Genomic DNA, 26,503 nt, shown 5'->3' with positions numbered 1-26,503 from the left:
GAGACTGCTACTCATAGATCCAGGCACTGTGACTGTGGTAACCTTCTTATGTTTGTTATCCATCCCCCAGGGGATAGCCTAGGATTCCCCTGGGGTGCAGAAATCCAGTCCCTATGATCTTGTATTGACTACCCTACATATAAGTAATCTGTGATACGATTCCCACAAATCTCTAAAAGAGGTTTAATGCAAAGATGTAGGGGGGAGTCCCTGGAAGGCTGATCATTGATGATTTCCTTTCCCCAACATTACAAATCTCTTGAGAATTCTACTGAGCAGCACTGTAGATTCCAGCATGTTGGACCCGGATATGAGTGGTCTAGACCAAAAATTTCGGGGAGCTATATATGTAATAATCTATAAAGAAAAAAAAATTTGTGTTTGCCGACTTCTGTGTAGTTGATAGTATCCTATGTAAATTCAATGTAACAACCAAAAAAATGGATAGAGATTGGGATGATGATGCAAGTTTTATTGCCAAAGTATCTAGGATCTACGGACACATCCTAAGGTGTTGCAGCTCTGTATAGTCAGGTTGGTAACACATTGCACCAGGTTACTAACTAAAGGCCTTTAGTGTTTTCCCGTTTTCGGATTTGCCAACCATTAACACCTACCAATAATGTAAAAAAAAAAAAGGGCAAGAATTTGGAATTTAAAGAAAAAAAATATAAAATTTTGTTAACAGCAAATCAGATTCTGTCATCATTGTGAATGTAGAATCTGAGCGGATGTCTAAGGGATCGCTGTGGGCGATGCCACGTCTATTCCAGTCCTGCTCATGGACAAATGAAAAGTGACTGAGCATGGACATGGGAAGCAAATTTACCTTCCTTGGGATTTTAAACTTGCTACAAAAGTTACTAAAATGTTTCTCTTTTAGCATACAATGTGTGGCAGATCCAAGAGTAAAAAAAAAAAATAAATAAAAAAAAAAGTCTATTTCCCTCCATTCCCTTGCGCTGCAATGTAGTATAGAGAATAGAGGTCACCCGGGCAATGATACAGAGCAGCTACTATTAGAGAGAAGTCCTACCTCACCTGCCGAAGCCAATGAAAGGTACAATAGGCTTTCAACAAAGAGCCTTTTCTACACCTACAGCAGATCTTCTGTTACACTGGAGTCTAAGGATACATGACTTTCATTGAAAAGATTAAATACATGGTAAGTATACTAAAACAGTGTGGACATGCTTTGTGTGGAATGAGCTACTCTCGGCCGGTGGATAGTGTTTATTTCTGTTTAATCGGGGAATCGGTGCAAAAAGACAATGTTAGCTGTGACCTCCGAGTCCTTCGCAGGCGAGCAGAAAGTTGGTCTACCAGTTTTGGATCTATTACTGGTTTCAGTCCATTACTTCTTTTTTGCGTTAACATTTTTGCAGACCCAGTTCATTCCATCCTATAAAAGAGGGGAAAAAAAAATAAAAGATTTCATAACCTTGGAAAAGAATCATCATGGTCAACGAATGCTCAATCCTTCACAATCGGCCTTTGCTTTGACCCTCCACTCTTAAACCTATACAAGAAACAACACAACCTATAGCACAGACCCCCACCTTGCATCTAAATTTGCCATTGTCGAAATTCGAAATCATTGCATTTTCAGGCAGTTAGATTTACCACCTAAATAAGTTGCTGAATAACATTTCCCATATGTCTACTTTACATTTTCATCATTTTTGAAATGTCTGGATAATTTATTTTGATGTCACGCGGCTTACAGCAATTTTCCGTATTTTCAGAATTGACCATTTTGGGGATAAATACTATTTTGAATGAAATTTTACATATTTAACATCAAAAACGCCTATGTATCAACCCATTTTCAAATCTGCACCCCTCAAACTATCAGAAACAGCTTTTAGGAAGATTGTTAACCCCTTGAGAGTAATGAAATAAAAATGGAGGTGAAATTTAGAATGGTCAAATTGTGCCGGTTATACGTTCATTTAGCCCAAAAATTTACACATTTCCAAAAGATAAAAAGAGAAAACCCACCATACAATTTGTTCTGCAATTTCTCCCGAGTACAGAGACCCCCAACATGTGGCCGTTTCTCGTTTAATGGGTGCACAGCGATGCGCAGAAGGAAAGGAGGGACCTGCAGCTGACCGTGGCATTTAACGGGTTTAACACCCGCGATCGGAGCCCACTCCAACCACGGGTGTTACACTGGGGTGCCGACTATTAGTTATAGCCCCCGTGTTTTCCGAGGCCGGTCGGCTCAGATCTTGAGCTGAACCGGCATTGGCTCAGAGTACGATATATCGGACGCTGAGCTGCAACAGGTTAATGGCCAAAGCAGCCAATCCCTGTCTTTATCTGTGCTCGATAGAGGCCTGTGTTAGGGTGCGTTCACACGTTCAGTTTTTCAGATGCAGTTTTGAAAAATCAAAGAGCATATCATTAAGAGGTGCCATGTCTCCCCTTTTCTCTACACCACTCCTGGTTTGGACACCAAAAACTGCATCTGAAAAACTAAAGGTATAACCGCACCCTTAAAGGGAACCAGTAATCAGGAGTCATTTTGGCCCCCATGTCCACATAGAGAACAGTGAAAACTGTACATAGTAAAACTGGCTTTTTAGAAAGTTACATTAAAGTTTACCTTTCTGTATGCAGAGCTGTGTCCCTAGTTCCCTGGGAGTGGCCAGTGAGAAGCGGTTTCCTCCCACCCTTGGTTCCCTTTAAACTGCAGCAGGAGCATGCCATCTATTGGGGTCAATTCTGCAGGCCTTGTATACAAATTGAGACTTAGAAGCATCCCCTTTGACCCGAGGGAACAATAGTCAAATAATTGCCAATAGTCATATACAAGAGGGAGGGTTTTATCATAGGGGAGGAAGAATTTATCATGGAAGCCCCACCCCTGTGGATACATCAAGAGGCTTAGGCCCCATGATGTATCTGGTGGATGGTCGCTAGCTGGGGTAGTTTTGCTCAAAAACCAGGTAGTACACAGATGCAGACCAGGAACGTCACCCTCTGCCGCACCCCGACGCCTGCCATGTCCTTGTGCTCACATCGCCTTGTCATGGAGCTGGCTTAAGGGGCGGGAAAAAAAAAATTAAATTAAATTTTGAAAAAAAATAAAAAAAATTGCAATTCCTTGTGAACCTCCAGACGTTGCAATTATTTCAGGGCTCCTATGCCAGTTTTCTTGCATAGAAGCCCTGATAAATGTCCATTTTCATCTAAGTATTTCTGCCCCTATGAGGGAGGGGAGGATTCAGCATTCGGACCCTCATCAATTAAAACGTCTGATATGTCAGACAAACAAAATTTCACTTTAAAGTTAAAATAAAATTAAAAAAAACACCTGTCTTAACCATAAAACAAATTTTTTAAAAAAATGCAACAATGCACTGTAAGCCACTACAATATGGCACAACAGAAATATAGAGAAGAGAAAAAAAATGTAAAAAATATAAAATCTGCCTGTGTCCACAGTTTCTATAACAAAGCCCATAAAATATATGTGACATGTAGGAAATAAAACAGTTGAAGCATAGCAAGTGCAGAGAGTACAGTACAGGGAACGCCAAAGTCTACGGCTTCACATAAAACCTTTGGAATATCAGGCAGGGTTTATAGGGCATATCCACAAAGCTGGGCGCATTACATTACCAGGAGATGGCCCTGGTCACATTGGAGAAAACTTGCCCTTTATCACTCGGCAAAAGATTATTTTAAGGCAAAGTACTGAGTTCCTAAACGTTAATCTATACTGAACAATACTAGCTCAGCCACTATGGAGGCGGATGGATGTAGGAGGTGACAGATGGCGCTTCAGTAAAGATGTTGCTGTGTTAATGCTCACGCTGGTTGCTTGTCCCATAAAGTGGATTTATAGGTTGGAACAGGTAATAGGCTTAAAGGAGAAGTAACATGATATTATTACACCAAAGAGGTTCTGCAGGGATGAAAGAAATTCTTAGGAAGGAGATATAACCTACAGGTAATAGGGCAGCAATACCGCTCACATCCCTGGGTTAGGATGTCCTAGAATTTTTTGTGCTAATGTCTTACACTCTTCTTCTGCTCTTTATGGCCGACACAGTACAAATCTACACTACTGACACTCTACTGGCCCTTGCAGCCAGCCTACATGGGGGAACGTGAATGAATTAGATTAGACAGAGCTAGGTGGTGGTCGGCTAGCTGAGATGTGAGCGCCTGTCGCTCATTCACATAAAGTTTAAAAGTCTGTATTTCGTTATAGAAAACGGCACGGAGCATGCCATCACCCCTAAGGTAACGAGCATACGTTTGGGGACAGTCTATCACCCCATAAATGTGGTGGTAGATGTCCTTTAATTGTTCATCAAAATCCACCAGGGGCACCAACTCATAGATCCAGGCACGGTGACTGTGGCAATCACCTCATATATGTTATACATTGCCTCCTTCCTTCTAAAAGTGCTGTGGCATCACCGACCGTCACACAGTCTCCTCCCTTCCCCTACTCCCTCAGCACTTCCTCCTTCATCAGCTGTGATCTTACACGTGGGGGGGGGGGGTTCAGTCCGATTTACCTTAACCAGGATCTAACAGGATGATACCCTAAAAATGTTTACCTCTTGAAGTACTCATACATATCAATGGCAGATTTAAATCCTTTTGATACTTCTCTGCTCCTGACTGAGGGTACACAGCCAAGTGTACCAGCACATGGAGAGTTTGAGAGGAACAGTATTTGGGGGCACCTTACAAATGATGTAGGATGTAAAACCAAGCACACTTACATGCTGGTGTGGATCCGCTCTTCTTTTAACTTCTTAGGACCTCGTTTTTCATGTTTTTTTTTATTATGCAAATGAACCCGAGACATTTGGGTTCCGTAGATGTCAATGGAGCCCAGAGCCCCCCAGGCTCCTTTGCATAATTTTTAAAACCTTGATGAAGAGCAGATCCTTTCAGAGGAAACACACACCAGGATGTCAGTGTGCTTGGTTTACAACCCTTCATCCTGGTGGTAGATATCCTTTTCGTGCCAATACATTTCTAAATACAGCATGACACTCTTGGAACGAACACTCAAATCAAATTTATCTTTACATAATAAATATTCTCTGCAAGTTGTTTTTTACGAGATCCATACAGTGAAATCGGATTCCCAAGAAGCGGTTAAAGGGTGACATCACATTATCTGCATTCCCCATTACCAGGCATTATAATCAATAGAATATCTATCCGACATGCATCTCCTCATCTCCCAGATCGCTGCAGTGAATATCCTGAGTGGAGTGGAATCTGCTAAAGTATCGGATGAGTCTCTGGAATGAAGTCATCCCATGCTCCTGTAGCCTGATATCTATCTGCCGGTATCAGGAGCCATCATGCCAAACATGAGACGTGGCCCTTCATTAATTTTCAATGTGGGTTTATTGGCTGAAGCCGAACAGCTGAGGCAGCTGAAAGACAATAAAGATCAGCTGACACCTACTCCTACACTTACTCCATAAGAGAGCGCGTGCAACACAAAAATCTATCCATCACCTACATCTATTAAACAATACAGTCTGCTCAAATAGCGTGAAATCTATGGAGTGGCGGGGGGAATGGGAGTAATGAGCATCTATAAAGGGGGAAGCGAAATGCGTGGAGCAGGCGCAATGAAGGAATGAGGTCTGTACATCGGCACTTATAAAGATTTTACATAAAAATAAAGCTTGGTGCATAACCAAGGATGAGGCAAGATCTGCTAGCCTGTGAACCTGCAGACCATTCACTGGTTAATCGTTTCCCGAAGACGACTTCAAATGTTATAACTTCAACCCAATACAAGAAACGCAGAGCCAGATCAATGTCTCACTCCGTACAGACTGGAGCGTGACAAAATCAGGCAGGGAAGCTGCAATAAGATCCTTCGAATAACAAGCAGGCCTGAAACGCGTGAAGTCTCCGGCGCTCAATATCTGTCAGCCTGATATCTCACATAGTGATCCGATCAGAGTTCAGTGCGACATCAGTGCAATGTCCTGCTGGCCAGAACACACATCACCACCGCCAAGGAGCGGGAGCTTCATATACATTTATTACATAGGATTAGTCTTTATCATATTGTTCATTTAAAAGGGAAATGTCGGCTCATCTTTTCTTAGAACTCTTAGTAATCTAGCAATGAATGATTAAACTGACAACTGGGTGTCACAATTCCCTTGTCCGAGGGGCAAATTCCTACAGTCTGTGTCAACATTGTAGGACGACTAATTTCTACTGATATTTCTGGAGGAACACCAGGAAGGGCACAAATTAAAAACTTGCTCCAGTAGGATACATCTTTGGAAAAATATAAGTCATTTACTACAATGAAGATTTCAATGTTTTCTCTTTCCATGCCTGACTAAGGCCCAAGTATTGGGCCGAAACGCGTAGTAGTTGGTTTTAATGGAATTTTTATAATAAAAAGCTTTGCTGCATTTCATATTAAAGTGCTGATTCCGCTCCTGAGTGCTGACATCCCATGAAACATTCCGGATACTGCATTATAAGGTTTTCTCTTTGCCCTGTTTATTACTCACCAGTTAAAAAATATAGAAGCAATTTTGCCTTGAATCTTGAATATAAATGAGCTAGAATTCTGTGTATACAGCTCCCATGCAGACCTATGCATCTCTATGCCACAGACTACAAATAAGACATTTCTAAACTTTCTGCTGCCTGAGACAAGAAAGAGAACGGCGCCCCTTCCACCCCATCCAGTAGTAACAAATCAGATTTTTCTTTAGCAGGTGGGTTCTCCATGCAGTGCATGCTATTCTCCATGCTATTCTCCATGCGATTTTAAATGCTATTTTTGATTGTCAATTTCTACTGTGTAGCAGGTGACTAACCCCCTGGTGCAGCCCCATATCTGGGAGCAGACAATGGTGCCTGAGGTAATAAGCTCAACTCGCCTCACGGCTGGTGCATCCCTGGTAACAAGTGTAGATTTTGCAGCAAGTAGCTGCAGGATCACTTCAGGTTTCCAGCACAAGAGGGGAATTTTTCATCTGGCTATTTGAGGGCTCCACTGGAACTTTATCACCAAAGGGCCCGTGTAAACCTACAGCCGGCCCGGAACAAATTAACTCAATCTCTAGCCAAGAGCAAAAGCTGGTGAAGAAGCTATAACCTGCAGACCACATTATTTCCATAATGGAACTTTTATAAAGGAGTAAAACAAGACTAAAGCTGCTCTTTAGCAAAGAAATTTAGCCGGAACCCTACAAGCTTCGACTTGCTGTTTGGACTTCAGACTACACTGAGCCCTGCAGGCTGGAAGTGAGTGACAGAGGAGGTTGCACTCTAATGATCTCTCCCCTGCCACCTAGTGGTAATCACTGCCTACGCAACGAGGCTACAACCTCAAACCATAGCAACCGGAGAGAGAGAAGCAAGAGCCATGTGGGAGGAATTGGAATGGATGGTGTTAATTTTCTGCAGCTTTCTCCTACTATTCGGGTATGATAGGGAGGAATCAGAAGGCTGGCAAAGGCGAAGCTTCCCTTAGATAACCCGATAGGAAGCCGGACTGGGAGGAGGCAGCCCCACTGGCAATGAACGAAGGATGGCTTCTGCGAGGAGGCAGCTGGGAGAGCGTGGACGCCAGCCAGGGAGAGAGTCAGCACTAGATATTAACGCAAGAATCCCATCACTACAGCAATGGAGCCGAAATAAGATGCAAAGGCGTATACAAAGCCGCTCTCAGCGGTTACCTAGTAAGGGCCTGCAATGCATTTTCCTTGACACTCACCATTACAGCTCCTCCCTAGAGGTCATGTAAGCCAAGCTCTTAAAGGAGCCGCTCACAAAAAAAAAAACAAAAAAAACACAGATCTGGGCTGGCCGTCTCTGCTGGCTGGAAATACAGGGTGAGGTGTATATGATGTGAATGCCAGCAGATCGGATAATATACAAGTAATAGAAATACTGCACCTTGACTTAGACATCCGCATATGAATTATGGTCAGGTGATATCCGAGGAAAAAAAACACAATACTTTATCATAGATCAGGCCTTATTTTTTTGGGATGTGAAAAAAAAATAAAAAAAAAACGCATCACACACCAATGGGAAAAAAAAAAACAAACCAAAAAAGATCAGAACACTGTTGAGCATATAATCTATTCTTAAGCTTTCAACTAAACATGGATATAGGGATACAGGTAGCGGAATATGCGATTTTTTGCATCCCAGGATATAGTAAAGGCCTAATGTTATTAGTTTTAACCCTTGCAGACTGGAGTTACAGATGACTTTGCTATGAGATCCGCACTGTTAACTATGTGCTAGTCAGGTTATTACATAAGGGGGGTGGCTGCATATTGATGGATGGGATGAGTTCCCCAGATATCCCGTCTCCAGCTACAATCAGCAATGCCGTTTCTTCCGTCTGCCCAGTGGGGCCAATAAGACGCCTGTAGTCCTGGCAGGAATTCTCCGCGCACCGAGGCTTCTATTATACAGCCGCTCCTTTAAACAGAGGACACTTATGAAAAATGCATACTGCCAGGGAGATGTAATGCAGTCGCGCTGTATGTATTTTTCATTAGAATCCTTTATCAATATGGTAAACCTATTTGGAGCACAGAGACAGACTGTGTGTGAAAAGGGAAGGAGAGGGGGGGATGAGAGGTTGAGTGAGAAAGGGAGGGAGCGTGATAGAAAAGAGACACGCAGACAGCTGTGGAGCCAGTGAAAGCAAACGACAGCCTCAAAAAGAGACAGCCAGCTGTTCGTCAGATTGATACCAACGTTGAAAAAATTTAAGTGGGATGCGGGGGAAGCTTAGAGGGGTCAGAGGGGACGGCTACGTGGTACACTGGACACAATCACTAGGTGGAACAAAAGCATAAACTATAATACAGGGAGATTGGCGGGCGTTATTCATGGGGGCAAGCGAGGCTGAAAACAATGGGCAGCGCGGCACACAGGTCACCCGACCCCTGGGACTATGAATAATGGGAAGCCTTCAGAACAACGAATACTCAAGCTAGGAAATGAACAGAACCAAACAGCAGATAAAAATCTGCATTATTGTAAATTGATGAGGTTTTTTTAAAAAAATTCAGAATTATATAATAATAATAATAATAATAATATAATTAACAGAATATTACAAGGTTCACTCAATAGGTGGAGTATACAATCTACATGTACTATGAATCCAATGCAAGTAATATGAGCCCTCTGATAATGGGTTCATGCAATGTGCAGGATGATAAGGCAGAGGGGGATAATATATATAATCTATCATATTCTGGTCAGATTGGATGTGCCTATATTAATCACATTCTCTGCTATACCTGCACATTGCATACATATACTACCTCCCACACATCCCCCTCATTGCTTCTGCTTTTCCCATAGGAACAGAGTGTCCTGGTGGGCTGAGATAGATATATCCAAGATTAGACACGGCAGGTCTGAAACATCTCCTATACAATAGCTCATGATGGACGCCTTATAAGGTACATTATAGACTAATGTATGATTATTCCTTGATGGATGATGTTGGGGGACAGAATGTGGGATTTCAATGCCTGATCCTCCCCTTGGCAGTAGCTTATTACAATCTATCTACATGCATATGGATAGGGCAGTTAGGCTATTAAATGTACATGGACCACCTATCTACAGGATGGGTCAGAACGTGCTGATCAGTGGTTATCCACCTCTTGTGCCCCCGAAAAATCATGGGAATGCAGGGTCCATGTAATGAATGGAGAGCCATGTGGCACAATGTGGCTCAATGTAACCAATTTGCTAGGAGTTACAATAATAGCCAAGCAAGTGCTCCCCGTACCCAATCCCAGCAACGCAGGTTCTAATGTAGGACATTTATCATAACTTCCTTATCGGGTCCATCAACTGGGAGCCTTTATTATTATTATAATGGAACCCTCAGCATTTAGAAGAATGGGGGATCCTGTTCTCACTAATTGGTAGAGCAGCAGAACGAGCATGTGCCCTGCATCTCCATTCAGTGCCACGAGAGCTGCCAAAGATTGCTGAGCACAGCTAGAGGTTTGTGTTAAATATTCCACGCAACAAATCTGCGGCTGACTTCAAGAAGGTTCTGCACAACCCTTTGACATTGCCTTAGGGCAGTGATGGCTAACCTATGGCACTGGTGCCAGAGGTGGCACTCAGAGCCCTTTCTGTGGGCACTCAGGCCATCACCAGAGATGACTCCCGGTATCTTCCTGCAGTCCCAGACAGCCCAGGACTTGCTGTGCACAGAGGTATTTTAAAGTGACAGCTCTACCTGGGACTATTTTCTGCTTTATTGGTGTCCTCAGTGCTGGTATCAATGAAAACTGCGACAGAGAAGGGAGTATAAATCACAAATTAAATTTCTGTGTTGGCACTTTGCGATAAATAAGCGGGTTTTTGTTGAAGATTGGGCACTCGATCTCTAAAAGGTTTGCCATCACTGCCTTAGGGTGACCAAAACCTCTAAAAGACCTGTTAAAAACTGTTACATGTATTCTTAGGAATTTTGTCTGTAGGGCCATCCTCAGAATGGGGCCATTCCCTTTAATGGCAGCCATGGCTTTAGGTACAGCTGACAGCTACAACACGTGGCACAAGGAACATTCTGCTACCGGTTATGTGTTTCTGAAACAGCTGATCTATGCAAGGTCCGGTATCAGAGATAAACGTTTGTCAAAGGAAGCCTACCACCTCATAAATCCGCCTTTACCCCTTATTTTTCGCTCCCCACCTTCAAAAATCCAGAACTTCTTCATTCTTCCATCTACAGAACTGTGTGAGGGCTTATTTTCTGCATAACAAATTTTACTTCTCAGTGACGTTATTTATTATTCTATGCCGTGTACTGGGAAGCTGAAAAAAAAAATTCTAAATGTGTTTTTTTTCGCCAATTTTACCACATGTGCGTCACTTTCTTGTGGGCTCAGTTTCTAAGACTTTGCGCGCCTAATGATATAGCTACCTCATTCTTTGGTTTGGTACGATCACAGGGATACAAAATTTATATAATTTTTTTAGTTTTTTAACACATTTTCAAATATTAAAACAATGGAGCACATTCACTAAAAACACAGTGCAAACTGAATACTAACTGAGCACCAGAAGCCCATTTCAGTGCAGAAATTTGTGTCGTGTGAAGAATAGTGCAGCTGCGACACTATTGGGGCGGACACTTCTTAAATACCTGTGCAAGCAGTTTACACTAGAAAGAACGTGCAAAGTCCAACAGAAAACTTGTGCGCGGACCTTAGTATATGTGCCCCGCCGGGAATACCCACTTTTATATTTTGCTACATCGGGCATTTTGGGACACGGAAAAGAGTGGTGGTTTGAATTTTTAGATTTATTCTTTTACTATTTTTTAGACCAGCTAGAGTTTTTTTAACCCTCAATGGTCTGTCAAGGCAACCGATCGCTTCTTCCAAATGACGTCACAGGGAGCGGTGTTCTTAACAAAGATGGTGGCACCCACATGCAGCCATCTTTTAAATGACGCCAGTGGCTTGATCGATCAAGGGGTACTAGCACTGATCGCGGGTATTAGAGGTGGGAGTTTGCTGTAATATGCAGAAAACCCCACCTCTCTATGAAGAGGGCTCACACAGCGTTAGTATATGTTCGGCGCAGAGAGTTAAGAGGTTAAAGTAAATGCAGAATCATGAAGGGCAGTTTACAAAATTCTGTATTTATCTTTCTGTAAATAAGCTTTTTGGTGCACCAGGGGCGGGGTTATAACAACTGGAGCACTCATTTTCTTCTTTCCATACCGTTCTTTTTTATGCCCAGGATGATGGTTATTATATGACGGGGCAGAGCTGGGTGGTGCTAGACAAGTGCACCAGCTTACACGTTTGTGTGCATTAGGATGCCAACAGATAAAAAGCAATTCCTTGAGCCCAGGGTTAGATCTGCCAATTGCACCACATTCCCAGCAGAGATTAGAGTCACTTACCTGTACTCCTTCTCCCGTCAGTGCTGAACATGACTGAATCTGCCACACTCTGTCCCGAATTGTGTGCAAATTTAAGCCTTCAGCAATTTCGGAGGCTGGTGCAGCCGTCAGTAAATCCTGTTTATTAGCAAAGATCAGCACAGGGACTCCGCTCAGCTTCTCCTCGTCCAAAAGTTCAGCCAGTTCCTGAAATAAAAGCAAGTAAGAGATGAGTTTCAGGGAAGTAGCCATTCTGTGTCAACGTACCAGATACCATCTTGTGGTGCAAGATCTCGTCACTGAACACAGAACAGCCCTTCCCCTCTGCTCTGAGTAAGAGCTGTAGCAGACTTCTGGTAGGATATTATAGTGGCTATGCAGGAATTGTAATGCAGATATCAAAGAACACAGCAGTGTCCAGCTCCAATCCTGGGACATAAATATGCAAATCCATTTCCAAGAAGGAATAATGAAACATTTCACCTTGTAAAGCAGCCCAATAACTTTATTTGGGATAAAAGCAAAACCAGTATATCTATTCCAGAAGGAACAGATTCCCAAATGTAGACGGCACTCGTGCAATGTTTTTGCATCTTATCAGCACATGCAGGGAACTGGTTCGGATAGATCATATGTCATGGACACAGGTCGTGTAAGAAACTATTCTCCTTCTGGAAGGTTTGTTATTAAGGAGAATTGTTTGCTCCACAACCCCGGAATATAAATCCTATAAACAATCCTGCTGCTACTAACACACACAAAAAGGTTCTCCATGGCCAATATCCAATATGGTCTACAGCTTTGTATGGTCAAAAGTGTAGGTAGATGCCTTTTGAACTCATCCACCATGCTGTACATGTAAACTGCTGTGGTTTAGTCAGCAAGATAACTGCAACATTAATTTGCTTGCAATTTCTGGTGGCTACCTCTTCCCATTACTATAAGGGAACGTTCACATAGTAGCATAAAATCTGACACGTACATGCACCCAAACAGACCTCTGGTGGGTGTGCCTTTGCAACATATCTGCCACGCTATCAATAAATTGGGCAAATTTACAGATTTTCTGGACTGAGAGCAACGATGCAATCAAAGATCCATGTGGAAATTTCCATTAGCATTTTAAAGCCCGACATGTGAATGACCAATAGTCAATGTTACCACACCATTCAGTCTATGGGACTACCATAAGTCCTTTAAGCAGCAGCATGTTCCATTTACAAAGCAGTCACAGAACCCCATTTTCATGGAGGGTCCCAGCAGTAAGATCTCCAACAATTACACCCTTAGGCTACATTCACACTACAGTATGGGGGACATATATACGGCAAACGTATATGCGGCTGATATACGTCCCCCATACACTTCTATAAGCTCACGGCGCCCTACGGGAGCGGTACGGTGCAGCACACGTGCGTATGTCCTATCTTTTCCCGTATTACGGCGCTGCGGCTATATATCGCTATGGAGAGGGGCGGGAGCGAGCTGCGCGCACCTCCTCCTCTCCCAGCGCTGCCGTATGCCCACCGTGCTACGGTGCGGCGGGCTCACGGCAGTTTGAATGTAGCCTTATACATATGTTATCTACTTTCATACATGATACAAACCATTTAAAGATTATTGACTCATAGTACACAGACAAGAAATAAAACATAAAAAGTTACTAACCTGTCCCGTTTCTTCAAAACGTTTCCTATCGGCGCTGTCGATGACGTATATCTGAACAAAGACAAACATAACATTGCTTTATCACAGATCCCCAAATGCTGGAAAACGTTGAATAAAGAACATTTTATTTTTTAACTTTAAGCACTGGAAGTGCTGCCTATTATTTTCTATTACAACATTGATTACTATAACATTCAGCATTGCAAGGTAGAACTGCTTAACGTACTGTCATCAGGATCCACATAAGACACACATTCCCAGAGCCTAATGTACAAGACCATAACAATACAGTGAGTTCACAGAACACAGTACAATCTGCTCAGCTCCTCCTGCTCTATAACATGCTGCCCACAGTAAGTACTTTGTGCAAATTCTGCTCTAATGCAGGTTGCCTGCACATAGGACACTATAAACAATCTGGCTCCTCCTGCTCTATAACATACTGCCTGCATACAGGACACTGTCTAATCTGCTCCTGTTCTAGAACATGCTGCTTATAGACTGCACTTTATGGCCACTTAAAGGAAACCTACCATGAGAAATCTACTATTAGAAGTAGATCTGATGGTAGATTCCGCCTGCCTGCCGATGCCCTAATCTGTAATTTAATAATCCTCGAACCTAATCTAACTTGTTCTAAACTTTATTTTAGTAATATATAGATTAACTGCATAGGCTACTGGAGCGTGTACTAGCCTTATCTTCCTGTGCCCGGCCAGGCTTTTCCACACCCCAGTAGCCTCTGCTGTTAATTCACATATTACTAAAATAAAGTTTTTAACAAATTAGTTTAGGTTCCAGGATTATTAAATTACAGATTAGGGCAGGGGCAAGCAGGAGGAATCTACCATCAGGTCTACTTCTAATAGTAGATTTCTAATGGTAGGTTTCCTTTAACTAGCTGCATCATCTGAGAGGGTATTCAATATTGTTTCACGCTTTCCCTCTAACTGCTTGCATCTCTGTTACAGCTGTTCTCTAACATAAGATACTTATCTTTCCAATGACACCAGAACCATGGTTATAGCTGCTATAGAGCCACCTGAAGTGATGGTTCCCTTTTGAGCCTCTATTAGTGACATATCATAGGCGACACTTCATCTCATATGACATGACTTGAGGCATTTTATTTTTTTTTTAAAGGTTAACGCGTGAGTTTTAGTTTAGATGAGTGAATGAATATGCTTTGGCTTTGTGCTAAGGAATTGTCAATCATCCTAAACCTCTTTACCCCAACTTTATGGATGAGTGAATACGCTTTGCATTACAGAAATGTCACGTATCCATAATGTTGGGGTTAAAAAAAAAACCTGAGCATGTTGTGGTAAAGAGGATTAGGAAGATGGCATAGATTTATGCTGAAGCATATGCAAAGGTCATGTCACTCATCCATAAAATTGGGGTAAAGAGGTTTAGGATAATTGAATATGCCAAAGTACATAGTTATGCTAAGGAATAGTCAATCATCCACAAAAATAAGGTAAAAAGTTTTAGGACAGCAGCACAAACCACTTACAAGTACATCAGTATTCTCAAAATAGTTCCTCCAGTACGGCCTGATTTTCCGCTGTCCACCAATGTCCCATACATTGAGTTTGAACCCCTGAGATTGTACACTCTTGATATTAAATCCCTAAAAAAGAAAAGCAAAGAAAATAATTAATTCACCAATAAACAATATAGACAACCTCCTGCACAAACTGGTGGCTTCAAAGCTGAAACTAGAAAAATATACAAATAAGGGAACGTGGTGGCTTCTCCGTAGATCTTCGTGGACTGCATGGAGATGCTTCACAGTCCTTCACAGGGAGGGATGACGGAAAAGCTCAGAGTTCAGTGCACAGCAGTGTGAGGAGACTACCTCAGGAAGCTGCAATCCTGGAATATAAATCCTCACACCTGCTACTATGAAAACCTTAGACCCTGTTTAAAGTTTTTTTATAGGTGGCAAATAGATCGGATAGCAAAAAACATTGGTAACCGATATTCATCTGGAAGGCAACGCATGCACCAAAGAGCAGTGGAATATACCATGAGCATCGTAAAATGCATCACTGATACTGATCTGCCCGTAAATTGTGTCCTCGTATAGGGGTCTCTGTCAGTCTTTAAATACAAGCACTGGTTGAACAGAGATTAAATCTATGTTCTATATAATAGGGTCTGTCATGGTCCCATAGTGAGATCTGTGACACCTTATTGTATTTATAAAAGATTCCTTCCTTGGGGGTACTTAGATGAGGTTTTTCATTGCCCAGGGATACCAGAGGACCCAAATATAAGGTACCCCCAGTCTCTGTCTTCTAATGTCATTAATGAGCCGTTAAAGAGGGTATCCTCTGAAACCGCAGATTACAAGAACGGGGGGTCCGAAGCATCTCCCATCTTAGAGTACACAGAAGACCTAAAGAGAGGAATGCAAATACTACAGATGTAAAGGATTTTATTAACCACCGAATATACTCGAGTATAAGCCAAGACCCCTAATTTTACCTCCAAAAACTCTAGACTTGAGTATAAGCTGAGGTTGGGAAATGCATTGGTAACAGCCCCCCTCCCCCCTAGTATATAGCAACAAGCCCCCGGGAGTGTATGGCCTTCGGTTAAAAAAAAATTAACTGACTACTCACCATTTCAACGGCCCAGGCAGCTCCTCTTCTACCGTCATGTGCGCGGCAGGTCCGCGACAGCTCCATGCGCATGGCCCAGCCGGCGCACATCTGTGATGTCAGCAGTGACCGAAATCACAGTTGTGTGTCAGCCCAGCCGTGCGCATGGAGATGTTGCGTACCTGCAGCAGGCATGAAGAAAGAACAGGCGCTGCCCATGAAGCTGTTGCCGTGCACATGAAGATAGAAGAGAAGCTGCCCGTGCCCTCGGAATGGGGAGTAGTCAGTTAATTTTTTTAATATATCCGAGTATAAGCAGAGTGGGGAATACTCGGCTTATACTCGAGTATCTACGGTATTAGAAGAAAAAAAAAAGTCTGCACCAAGATAGAAAGACTACTCTTCAGAGGACATCCTCATTCCTATACTTGCTATACATTTGTTTACAGTCATGGGACCAGTAGTGATGGTGGGACATACATTATACACTAATCACTGTCCTCCGCATTGCCGTACACAGCATTCATCAGTACTGACATCATTACTTCCAATCCAATGGGACTACAAACCCCAAATACTGAATAATGAATCATTTCAGTACTTTATACAAATTTAATTCACATTACCTGGATTCCTGCCAGCATCGTGTGGTGAGGACATCTGCAGCCCGTGTAGGTCTCCTCTCCTCCACTTCCGGTCATGTGCATTGAGCAGGCATGGGGAGGTCAAAGATGGTGCAGAGTACAGGAAGAAAGCATGAGGAGACACAGGCTGCAGCCGCCCTGCCCCTGGGACTCACCACACGCTGCTGGCAAGGAGCCAGGTAATGTGTACTAAATTTTTATTGAAATGATTCAGAATGCTGGCAAAGGTATTTTTTAAATCAGCATAGCATAGGCCAGTGGTGGCGAACCTATGGCACGGGTGCCAGAGGTGGCACTCAGAGCCCTTTCTGTGGGCACCCAGCACAGATTTACCAGATAGGACTCAAGGCTTCCTCCTGCAGTCCAAGACAGCCCAGGACGCGCCATGCTCAGTGCTTTATTAAAGTCACACCTACTTGGCTGCCAGGACTACAGGAGGAGGGAGAAGGTATGTACAGAGATGGATAATCGTTGAAACCCTTGCTTTGGGTCCCCTGATTCTTCCTCTTCAGGGGACCCTGGAGGTAAACTACAATCCAAATGTCTCCAGCGTTCTATTGTATTGGTGTCCTCAGGACGCCAATACGATTGAAACTTATGGTACAGCATACAGCAATAGGTTACTGCTCAAATTTTTATGTTGGCACTTTGCAACATAAAAGTGGGTTTTGGTTGCAGTTTGGGCACTCTGTATCTAAAAGGTTCGCCATCACTGGCATAGGCTATTGGAACCAGACACCAGCTAAAAATGACATTCCTGGGGACAGGTACGGTACATGGCTATCTATACAATCCTATAGGAGTGAGTGGAGAAGCCATATACATGACACACACCGCACCAGTCATATGGGAATAAAATGGTGTGACTCAAAATCACTAGAATAAACCATGAAGAGTCAAATACACTTTGAATCTCATAGCTCCTTCTAGGTCAGAAAAACAGAGGCAGGAATATAAGATTCAGTGGGAAGAGTATTAATATTACCCTCAGAGCTTCCTCCCTGCTCCATGACATTATTGCTGAATGCTGAGAAAGGGATGAGCTGCAGTATTCTGCCTGAGGAGGCTAAAGGACCCGTCATGGTGTCAGCCAGATGAGGCCACATCGACCTTGACTCGCTATAGACAACCCTTGATACCAGGTAAAATTATAAAGTTTATTATATGGGGATCTGAGGGGAACAATTTTTAGCTAAAATAAGGGTGTCAGTTAGTTACCAGGGCTCTATGAGAACCTGCCACTAGCTGTATTTGTGAAAAATGTGGTGACAGGTTCCCTTTAAGTGTGTGGGTATCCTGATGCTCCATTCATTAGTATCCGAAGCAAAGTGTCCAAAGTAAAGCACAGCGCTCAGCTATCTCCCGCACTCTCATTGACATTCGCTACAAAACCTTTAAAGGGATTAAAAAGAATATGTTCATTTCCAGTTATGACATCCAGACACAAGCACTTTCCAAAATGAATGGAGAAATAATTGGAAAAAAACTTCAATGATGATTCACATTTGGAGCCCCGTTTCATTATTTTCACCAAAAAAAACAAACCAAAGATTTATTGTGCATCCTTATCTCCACTATTATAGGAAGTCTACTGTTCTATTATATCACTTACAGTATTACAAAGCCCAGCACAATGGCCGCTGTTACCCACCTGTGTTGGAGTGATGTGACTGATGTCCTCTGATGCCAGCTGCTTTAACAATGTGGTTTTCCCTGCATTATCGAGACCCAGGAGAAGGATCCGTACCTCCTGATCTGGAGCGCTTTTCAATTTACGCAAGATTGACAGCAGACCCTTTGGAGACAAACACAAGCAGAATTACAACAGTTCAAAGGAAGGCATATTTTGTGGGGTCATAAATTACCGCATTGGTAAAATCAGCCGATTTCCAGACATACTCTTCCTGTTTTCTGTCGTTCTACTGTTTTAGAGAAAACCCTGTTTTTATCATTATGCAAACAGTTATCTCAATGCAGCGGGAGCAGAGGTGAACCTGCTGGTGTACACATTTTCGTTTTTCTAAAATTATTTCTACAGGGGATGACAATCATTGTGTAAGGCTCAGTACTGAACGATAGAATAAGGCAAAATTTGGTGCAACAGGCACTAGCACACCCCTGCTACACCAAGAAGCTGACTTGCATACATGTAAAAACTTAAAGTAAATCAAAATCCAGCACAATAAACCAGATACATTACTCATAAATCAAGGGGCTGAAACTGTGGTAATCCTCTTATATTTGTTATCCATGGCCTCCTTCCTTCTAAAACCAACCTTTACAATTATGACAATGAACCTGAGGGACTCTGGAAGGGGCAATACCACAGCTGTTGTTGCTTCGCAGGCTGTTACACTCTCACATCCTAATTTCTCAGCACAAAGAAAGAACGTAAACTCCTGAACAGTGTAACAGCCTGTGAAGTTGAGTATGGAGAATCTCTGGTAACACCCCTCCCATAGCCCATCTGATTTAGCAAACCGTTCTCCTCGACTCCCCATGAATACAGGGTGGTACTTACCATTTAACAGCTTACCAAGCCCCAAAATTCCTTATTTTAAATTTAAAAAATAAAAATTTTTTTTTTTTTTTTTAAAACAGCCAATTTCCCCGAATCTTAACTAAAGTGTAACTTCCGTCCATCATCTCAATTATACAAACCACGAGTAAATAAGATACAAAACCTGCAGCAAACTGAAAAAAAAAAAAAAAAATCACTCGGCTTGGCGAACACAAAGACATTTTTAATTGATGAGCAGCAACTGAAAGGCTGATCCAATCTTTGCATATGGTGAATGACTGGGTAGGTAATGAGCTAATACTGTTCTTTTACGCAGTATGAACAACTACGTGGAGGAGGAAAAAAAAAGTTATAAAACATTAGTGAATAATGGTCATAGATTGTAAGCTCTTGGGGGCAGGGCACTCATTGCTACGGTGTCATCTGACCATGTGATTACTGTGATAATATCCCCCAAGATCTGTAAAACAATGCAGAATGATGTTGCTAAACAGTATAGCATTGTACATTTTTGATGTGGTAATGAAAAACCCTTTAAAAAGCGATTTCAGTGATTTTACCATAAAAATGTATATAACATGTGATATACAAATACCATAGGGTGACATGGTCATAGTGTAAGTGGGGCAATAGAGGACACGACTAATACTCCGCCAATCACATTAGACAGTGAAGAGAAGTGTTGGAGATACCCCAGCACTGTGCGCAGCAATTTCTGACAGTCTCATACTACTGAATGCAGAGAAAGGACACATGCTTGTCCTGTGGCTCCACCCTTTTGGGAGAAAGCAACCCGCATTGTCCAGATCACTGGGGGTCCTGTTCCTGTGAGGGTCTTAGCAGTCAGACCCTCAGCAATTGGCTTATTAGCCAGATTATGATAAATTGCATACTTGGTACAATCCTTTTAAAGGAGAACTATTATAGTGCATTGTAGGGCGGCTCCTGTCACACTCACAAATGGCGTCCACGCTAAAACATGGTATAGAAGGGAGAGAGGTCTCGTCCAAACTCAATCCACTGTGGTCTGCACTCGAATGTGTAATGGAGAGCGGCTCCTGCTTCCCCAATCTGTTTCTGGCTTTTCCTGTAGTATTCAATACCCAAAATAATTCTTGGTACACTCAGCGCCAGCACTGAAGCGTTGTACAAACATGTACAGTGTAATACGGCCGCTAACAAGGCAGTCCATGTTCCACGTGAATGCCACGATTGCCCTTCCGAATGATTCTTGAACCCCCTGCCCTTCCCGGTGAATGTACAGGTTACTTTATTAGGTTAAAAAAAATCCACTGGAAGAAGACAAAGCAAGGTGATGGAAAGGTCCACGGCGGGCTGAGGAGCTAGAAGGTGAAACTTTATACATCCCAAGGGAAGCTTTCTTGTGTTAAAGGGATTGGGAATAACTTGTGTTCAGTGGGTGTGCCACGGATCACAGGATCAGGGGTCCGCTGCCTTCCAAATGCATGCTGCCGCTTTTGGTCTTTGCTTAGGGTGGTGGCACACGTGGAGTTTTGAACCCGTTTTTAGTCATGCTTTTTTAGTACGTTAAAAACCGCATGTGTCTTTGTCCGGTTTTCCCAATGATCTTAATTAAAAACGGACAAAAATGGATGAGTTTAAAAAAAACAGGCGTTTTTTTTTTACGGACTGAAAATGCATGACTAAAAACGGGTTCAAAACGCTACCTGTGCCACCACCCTTATGGCTCTGATGAAGATAGTCGAGTACAGAGCTCAGCTATCTCAGTCAGCGTTATAGAAATGAAAAGAGTGGCAGGGGACATGTATGACTGGCTGTTTTTCTCATCTGGAGTACAATGGACCCCCTTTCTCGTGATCCATGGGGGTCCCTCCACTGCCACATACACCCATCACAAATTATTACCTATCCGCATGATACTTGAATTTTCACCTTAGCGGCTGAACAACTCCTTTAATTTTGAGGCACAGCAGGTGTATAGCATGTCATTGAGGTACCCCATCGTAGGACTCTGGCCAATGGATACCATCATATACAGGCCAAGTGTGCTGTGCACGGTAATGAAGTCAACCCCTTATAACCAATGGAAGCTCCTAAAAAAAAAAAAATCAATATCTTTCACAATTACCCCAATTCAATTTATTCAAACAAGAAATTACTTATTAATTTTAAAAGTAAGCAGAAAATGTCAGCAGAAAACACCACGGCTATAGTTGGGGACATAGGCCAATTGCTCCACATTTGGCGCGGTATAGACAGGTTATAAAACGCAGAAGGTTTCCTAAAGCCGACCTGGCTGTGAAGCATACAGTGGCTTTGCTTTCCATCTGATCCAATTCACGTGACCAGAAAAGGTATTAAGTACTTTGAGACGGTTTAGCTACGTAGCCGCTCTGTGCCGCGGCCATATGCTGCAGCAGTAACTGAAGCCCCCGGCTGGAGCCATTACAATGATTATTTTAGGGAACTGCAGAACTAGTAATCCCCCAATAATCCCTGAAATATAACGAGCTACTATGAAGAAAAGTCACAGAATAGAGAGGGAGCAGAGATGTGCATGTAAAACAATATCTACGCTACCATGGGCTGACTATTTTAGGCAATTACTTTTCAACGAATATAGTAAAGATACAGCATATAATCCATAATAAGACTTGTCATAACCTCACTATAAATTTTGGGTCAGGTTTTCAACCTGTGTTAGGATCCAGCAGGTTTTTATACTCAAAAGTTACTCTACATGGGGAAATAATATTTTTGACCATTCCCAGAATGGTCATTGTGAGTTTCCGTTTGACAAGATGTAGCATAAATAATATGTTGAGGATGTTGCTTAGTAACAGAGAACATGATAGACGGGTGACTCTCCATGCCCTGGTGCATTACTGTCATTCATTAGTCTGGGGCACTACCGGCACTGTTTGAGGTGGAAATGGTTGGGTAGAGGGAGACAGCAGCTACATGGACCCCATCGTCTACTAACATCAAACACATAAAATGTTCTATTAGGCAAATGTATCCACTCCACGTGGTAAAGTTGGTCCAAATTTGTTTATGGGGGGAGGGGGGAGAAGTTGAGCATTTGGAATTTTACAGAGTAATGCAATTGCTACTTTCACTCTTGACACAGTAAAAACATGGCTGTGAATTAGGCAACAGCAAGTCCATGGAGGATACTCATAATACAGCCCGTGGGATCTCAGCCTTATAGGAAATTTACCATCAAAATCAGGAAGAAAGCAGAAGTAGATAAAACATAACATAAAAGGTTAATATTGTACGGTTTAGGATGTGACCTGGTTCAGCTGTGCAAAGCTTAAGGTAGGACTCTAGTTTTAGCATAGAAGATGAAGATCTAGAGTGCAGCCAATATCCATGCATTCTCCAGACTCGGGGTGCAAGGTCAGCTGGAGTTCAGAAAATCGTGATGGAAAGTCGAGGACTGGAGGCTCACTTCAAAATGTTCAATAATACTAGGTTTATTAAATGATCAATACTTTTTTTTTTTTTTTTAATAATAAACCTCGTTTTATTGAACATTTCGGAGAAAATGATTTTGGTGTGTGCCTCCCGTCCTCGGCCTTCCTTCACAAAGATAAACCAAGGACACCTACTCATAGATCCAGTCGTTGTGTCTGGATCTATGAGTAAGCGCAAATGGTTTTTCAAGTTTTGATGGTAGATTTCCTTAAAATACAAACAAAAAAATGTTTAAGGTAGAGGTTCAAGGAGACAGGTCCCAAATTTAGAGAACCAAAAGATTGCAGAGCTCTATACAGCAGGTAGGAACCACCTGTAGCAACCCAGAAAGGTCTACTACTCACAGAACTTTAGACTATAACGTATATTTCAAATGTGCTCCGAATTGCACTAAAAGGGTATTCTCGTTGGGGCATTTACATTTAATTTAATGGTCAAACACATACATTATTTGAATTCGATATTAAAAAAAATGTAACTGTGTGAATATAATTTCCCATTGGAAAGCTATGTTGTCCCTTAGAAATTGAGCTGTCATTGTATACGACCAACATTGCTACATTTAATGCACAATGAAATGTATATGAAATGGGCAGGAGTTAGTACATGTGTTAATAAACGCTGAATCCAGGTGGACTCGTAGCGCATGTCTGGCAACCCCTGGCAGTGGTGGTCACAATCCAAGGACAACCATCTTGTTTTTAAGGGGCATCATGGGTGTATTTATGGGAAATTATCTTCACACAGCTACATTTTTTTTAATAACATCCAGTGGAAAAAATGTTTATATAGAATTAAATTAAATGTGAATGTCCAGATGGGAATAACCATTGACTATTAATATTTGGGCCACTGGTCAAAATATCTGAAAACTGGTGCAAACTGCCTTAGTGCACTTTGCGCCGGATAATCCAATTCAGGGCGGGGGAGGGGGGGGGGGTCGGGGGCACACGCTCAATAAACTTGGTCTGTTTTTAGGATTCGACACAGTTGCACTGTTTTTTTTTTTTGTTTTTGGTGCACTTTGCTTCATGCTGCAAACTCCGCAATTTCTTAAAGGGTTTGCGCCAGTTTTCCATTAGACTTTGCACTGAAAAGAACATGCAAACTGCTTGCACATGTATTTTTGAAATGTCTGCGCCGGTTTTGTGTCATGGCTGTGCGGTGTCCAACAAGACGGAAAAAATGTGTACACAAAGGGGCGTTTTACTGCTGAGTCGGAGTTTGTTCATGCTGAAGAATTGTGGCGCAAAGTGCACCAAAAATAACATGGTGCAAGCTTCCAGAGTAGTGTAGGAGGCGCCAGATTCATAGACCAGGTGCCCGTTTTGATCAATCTGGCACACTCTGCCCACCCCACAGTTAAACTGCACTAGTTCTGATAAATGTGGGCAAGAGTGTTTTGTATGCTTTTGGGAGAACCCCCAATTATATACAGTAAGGCTACATTCATACGGCCGTTGGGGGACATATACATGTTATTTATATGTCCCCCATATGCAGGCAATGGGCGGACGGCGCCGTACGGAGCGGTAGGGTTCAGTACACATGCGGTTCCGTACCCGGGGAAATGATAGGACACATCCTATCTTTCCCCATAATACGGCACCGTGCGGCGTGTGAATGTAGCATAAGACAGTAACACCTAACTTTTAGCTTTGTTCTTATGTGTTGCATAAAATGTATCCCTCCGTTAAGATAACTCCAAATATAATTCTTTTCATTCGGATTGTGAATAAGATACAATTTCACCTCTGGTGTTGGCACAGAGACATTAATCACCTTCTACTGGATCCCCCTATAGGTTCAGCAAGGGTCCCACCAGAGGCACAACCTGTAACATCCATCCTTTGGGGATCCTTCTATCAAATAATGCTAATAAACATCAGGCAACGTCTTATTTTGATCAGGACTGGGGACTTTTAGATGAATATTTAGATAATTAATAGTAACAAACCATAAAACTTGATTTTATACATAACTCAGACACTGGCCAGAACTACAATCAGTGATCAGGCAGCGATCATGTTGTAACACCCATCCTGGGGTGAGGGGAGACACAACCTCCCCTCTTATATGACCTGTAGTAAAGGAGATTATCAGATACATTCTCCCACAGCTTTCTCTAAATCTTCATTTCTCACTATTGCCCAATTCAAAAGCTCTTTACATGTTGTAAAAACTACAACTCCCAGAATTCCCCATCAGTACAACTCGTCCTATAGCGGGACCAGGGCATGCTGGGAGTTGTAGTTCTGTAGATGGCTGCCCTGTGCCGTGCATCCTCCTCCCCGGCCATGAATGAAGATGTAATCCCCTGCAGATCTTCTTACATATCCCGGCTCCCCCTTCCCTCCACATCATCATGGCGTCCCAGCAACGGAGCTATCCCCTCATCCAGAAGCCACGGACCCTGCACCCTTTGTACCCCAATGTCCCCCAAATCCGTTACCGAAAACCGACAAGCAGCTCCCCATCACTCACCATCCTCTCCGCGACTCTCCAGGTTACCAGGGGCAACTACGTCACCCGAGACGCTGGTTACGCGTAACGCCGCTGGGCGGTTCACGTCGCGTTGCCTAAACACACGTTGCGGCCACGCCTACAACTCGGTAGAGTTGAAGAGCTCGTCCACGCCGCTCTGTAACCGGTGTAGCGTATAGTGGGCGGTGCCCGCAGCGGTCATTTTTCATTGGTCGGAGTTGTGAATCCTGTGTTATGATTGGTTATGACGCGCCAAGTAGCTGGCGTGGACGGAAAGGCTAAAGTGAATGGTGATAGTAGTGCATGCCTGAGAGAAGGAGCTGGCACTGTGGGAGCAGAGGTGCAGGTACAGTACAGAGTATGTAGCGGGCAGCACATGCTGTATATGTCATTACTGCTTACATGATACCAGCACATGCTGCAGGACAGTAGAGCTTTGCTTCATCATTTTAAGTAAATTTTTTCCAGTAAGTTTTTTTTAGAATGGAAATGTTATTGTATACATATATGTAGCGCTTACAATATTATTTTCATTCAGTTAGGCTCAGTTCACACTACCTTTAGCACTTCTGTTACAAAAAAACGTTTTTCAAAAAATGTCAGTTGCTGTCCGTTTTTAACATTTATATCTATCTTGTCTCATATCTGTCTGACAAGAGTGTATGGTAACACCCCCAGATGTTCCTGCCTCACACAACCCACACTGATATCTATTATTTATAATTATAGATAAATTATCTCTATGTAAAAAAAACTGATGTAATAACTGATAGAAAAAAAAAACAACGCTTTTTCTAACTATCCATCTCCCATTGACTTCAATATAAAAACGACTTATGCAGGAATTATTTCATATGGAAAAACAGTTCTGCAGCCGCCACAATTTTTTCTTTAAAAAAAAAAGCATACGTAACAAATGGTTTAAAATTTTAGGTCAGGAGGTAAGGAACAGAGGTTTAAACATTAGTGTGAACTGAGCCTTATAGAGCACCGTTAATTCCATGGAGCTGTACAACCAATAAGGTGTTCACACACATTACATTAAGACAAGAACATATGCAGGTACAAATCCAAATACTGCAGTGATCTGAAACAAGTAGAAGGAGGACCCTGCCCGTGCGGGATCCCAAACTATAATCAATATCTAGTAAATATGCTTTTAAAAGGGTCCAGGGTTTAACATCTGCAGAGAATTGTGCAG

The 26,503-nt window shown here is 42.5% G+C and overlaps 2 protein-coding genes across 4 annotated transcripts in view; one reads left to right on the top strand and one right to left on the bottom strand.

Annotated features, from left to right (window-relative positions):
* Positions 1–1,227: 1,227 nt before the first annotated feature.
* Positions 1,228–25,460, bottom strand: ARL3 (ARF like GTPase 3). Its single transcript, XM_072131060.1, has 6 exons — positions 25,303–25,460; positions 18,487–18,630; positions 15,099–15,215; positions 13,583–13,633; positions 11,936–12,121; positions 1,228–1,402 (listed from the first exon to the last, which is right to left on the bottom strand). The coding sequence occupies exons 1-6, from the start codon at positions 25,303–25,305 to the stop codon at positions 1,355–1,357; spliced, it is 549 nt and encodes a 182-aa protein (XP_071987161.1). The 5' UTR covers positions 25,306–25,460; the 3' UTR covers positions 1,228–1,354.
* Positions 25,412–26,503, top strand: part of SFXN2 (sideroflexin 2) — a 34,125-nt gene continuing 33,033 nt past the window's right edge. Inside the window, exon 1 of one of the 3 annotated variants that reach the window (XM_072131057.1) lies at positions 25,412–25,648. The gene's annotated coding sequence lies outside the window, so the exon portion shown is untranslated. Of the gene's footprint in view, positions 25,770–26,503 lie in introns of all 3 variants that reach the window. The other 2 variants (XM_072131058.1, XM_072131059.1) reach the window with 2 other exon arrangements.

Source organism: Engystomops pustulosus, chromosome 11 (genome assembly GCF_040894005.1).
Source record: "Engystomops pustulosus chromosome 11, aEngPut4.maternal, whole genome shotgun sequence".
NCBI classification, from domain to species: Eukaryota; Metazoa; Chordata; class Amphibia; order Anura; family Leptodactylidae; genus Engystomops; species Engystomops pustulosus.
The sequence above is the reverse complement of the archived record's forward strand: the minus strand, read 5'-3'. Positions and strand labels throughout refer to the sequence as shown.

Bases quoted from the DNA above. Each gene is read 5' to 3' on its own strand.
- ARL3 (XM_072131060.1), bottom strand. The intron at 15,216-18,486 runs GTGGGTAACAGC...TTTCTTTTTTAG, and splicing joins GTCACATCACTCCAACACAG to GGATTTAATATCAAGAGTGT. The intron at 13,634-15,098 runs GTAAGTGGTTTG...GTCTTTGTTCAG, and splicing joins TTGAGAATACTGATGTACTT to ATATACGTCATCGACAGCGC.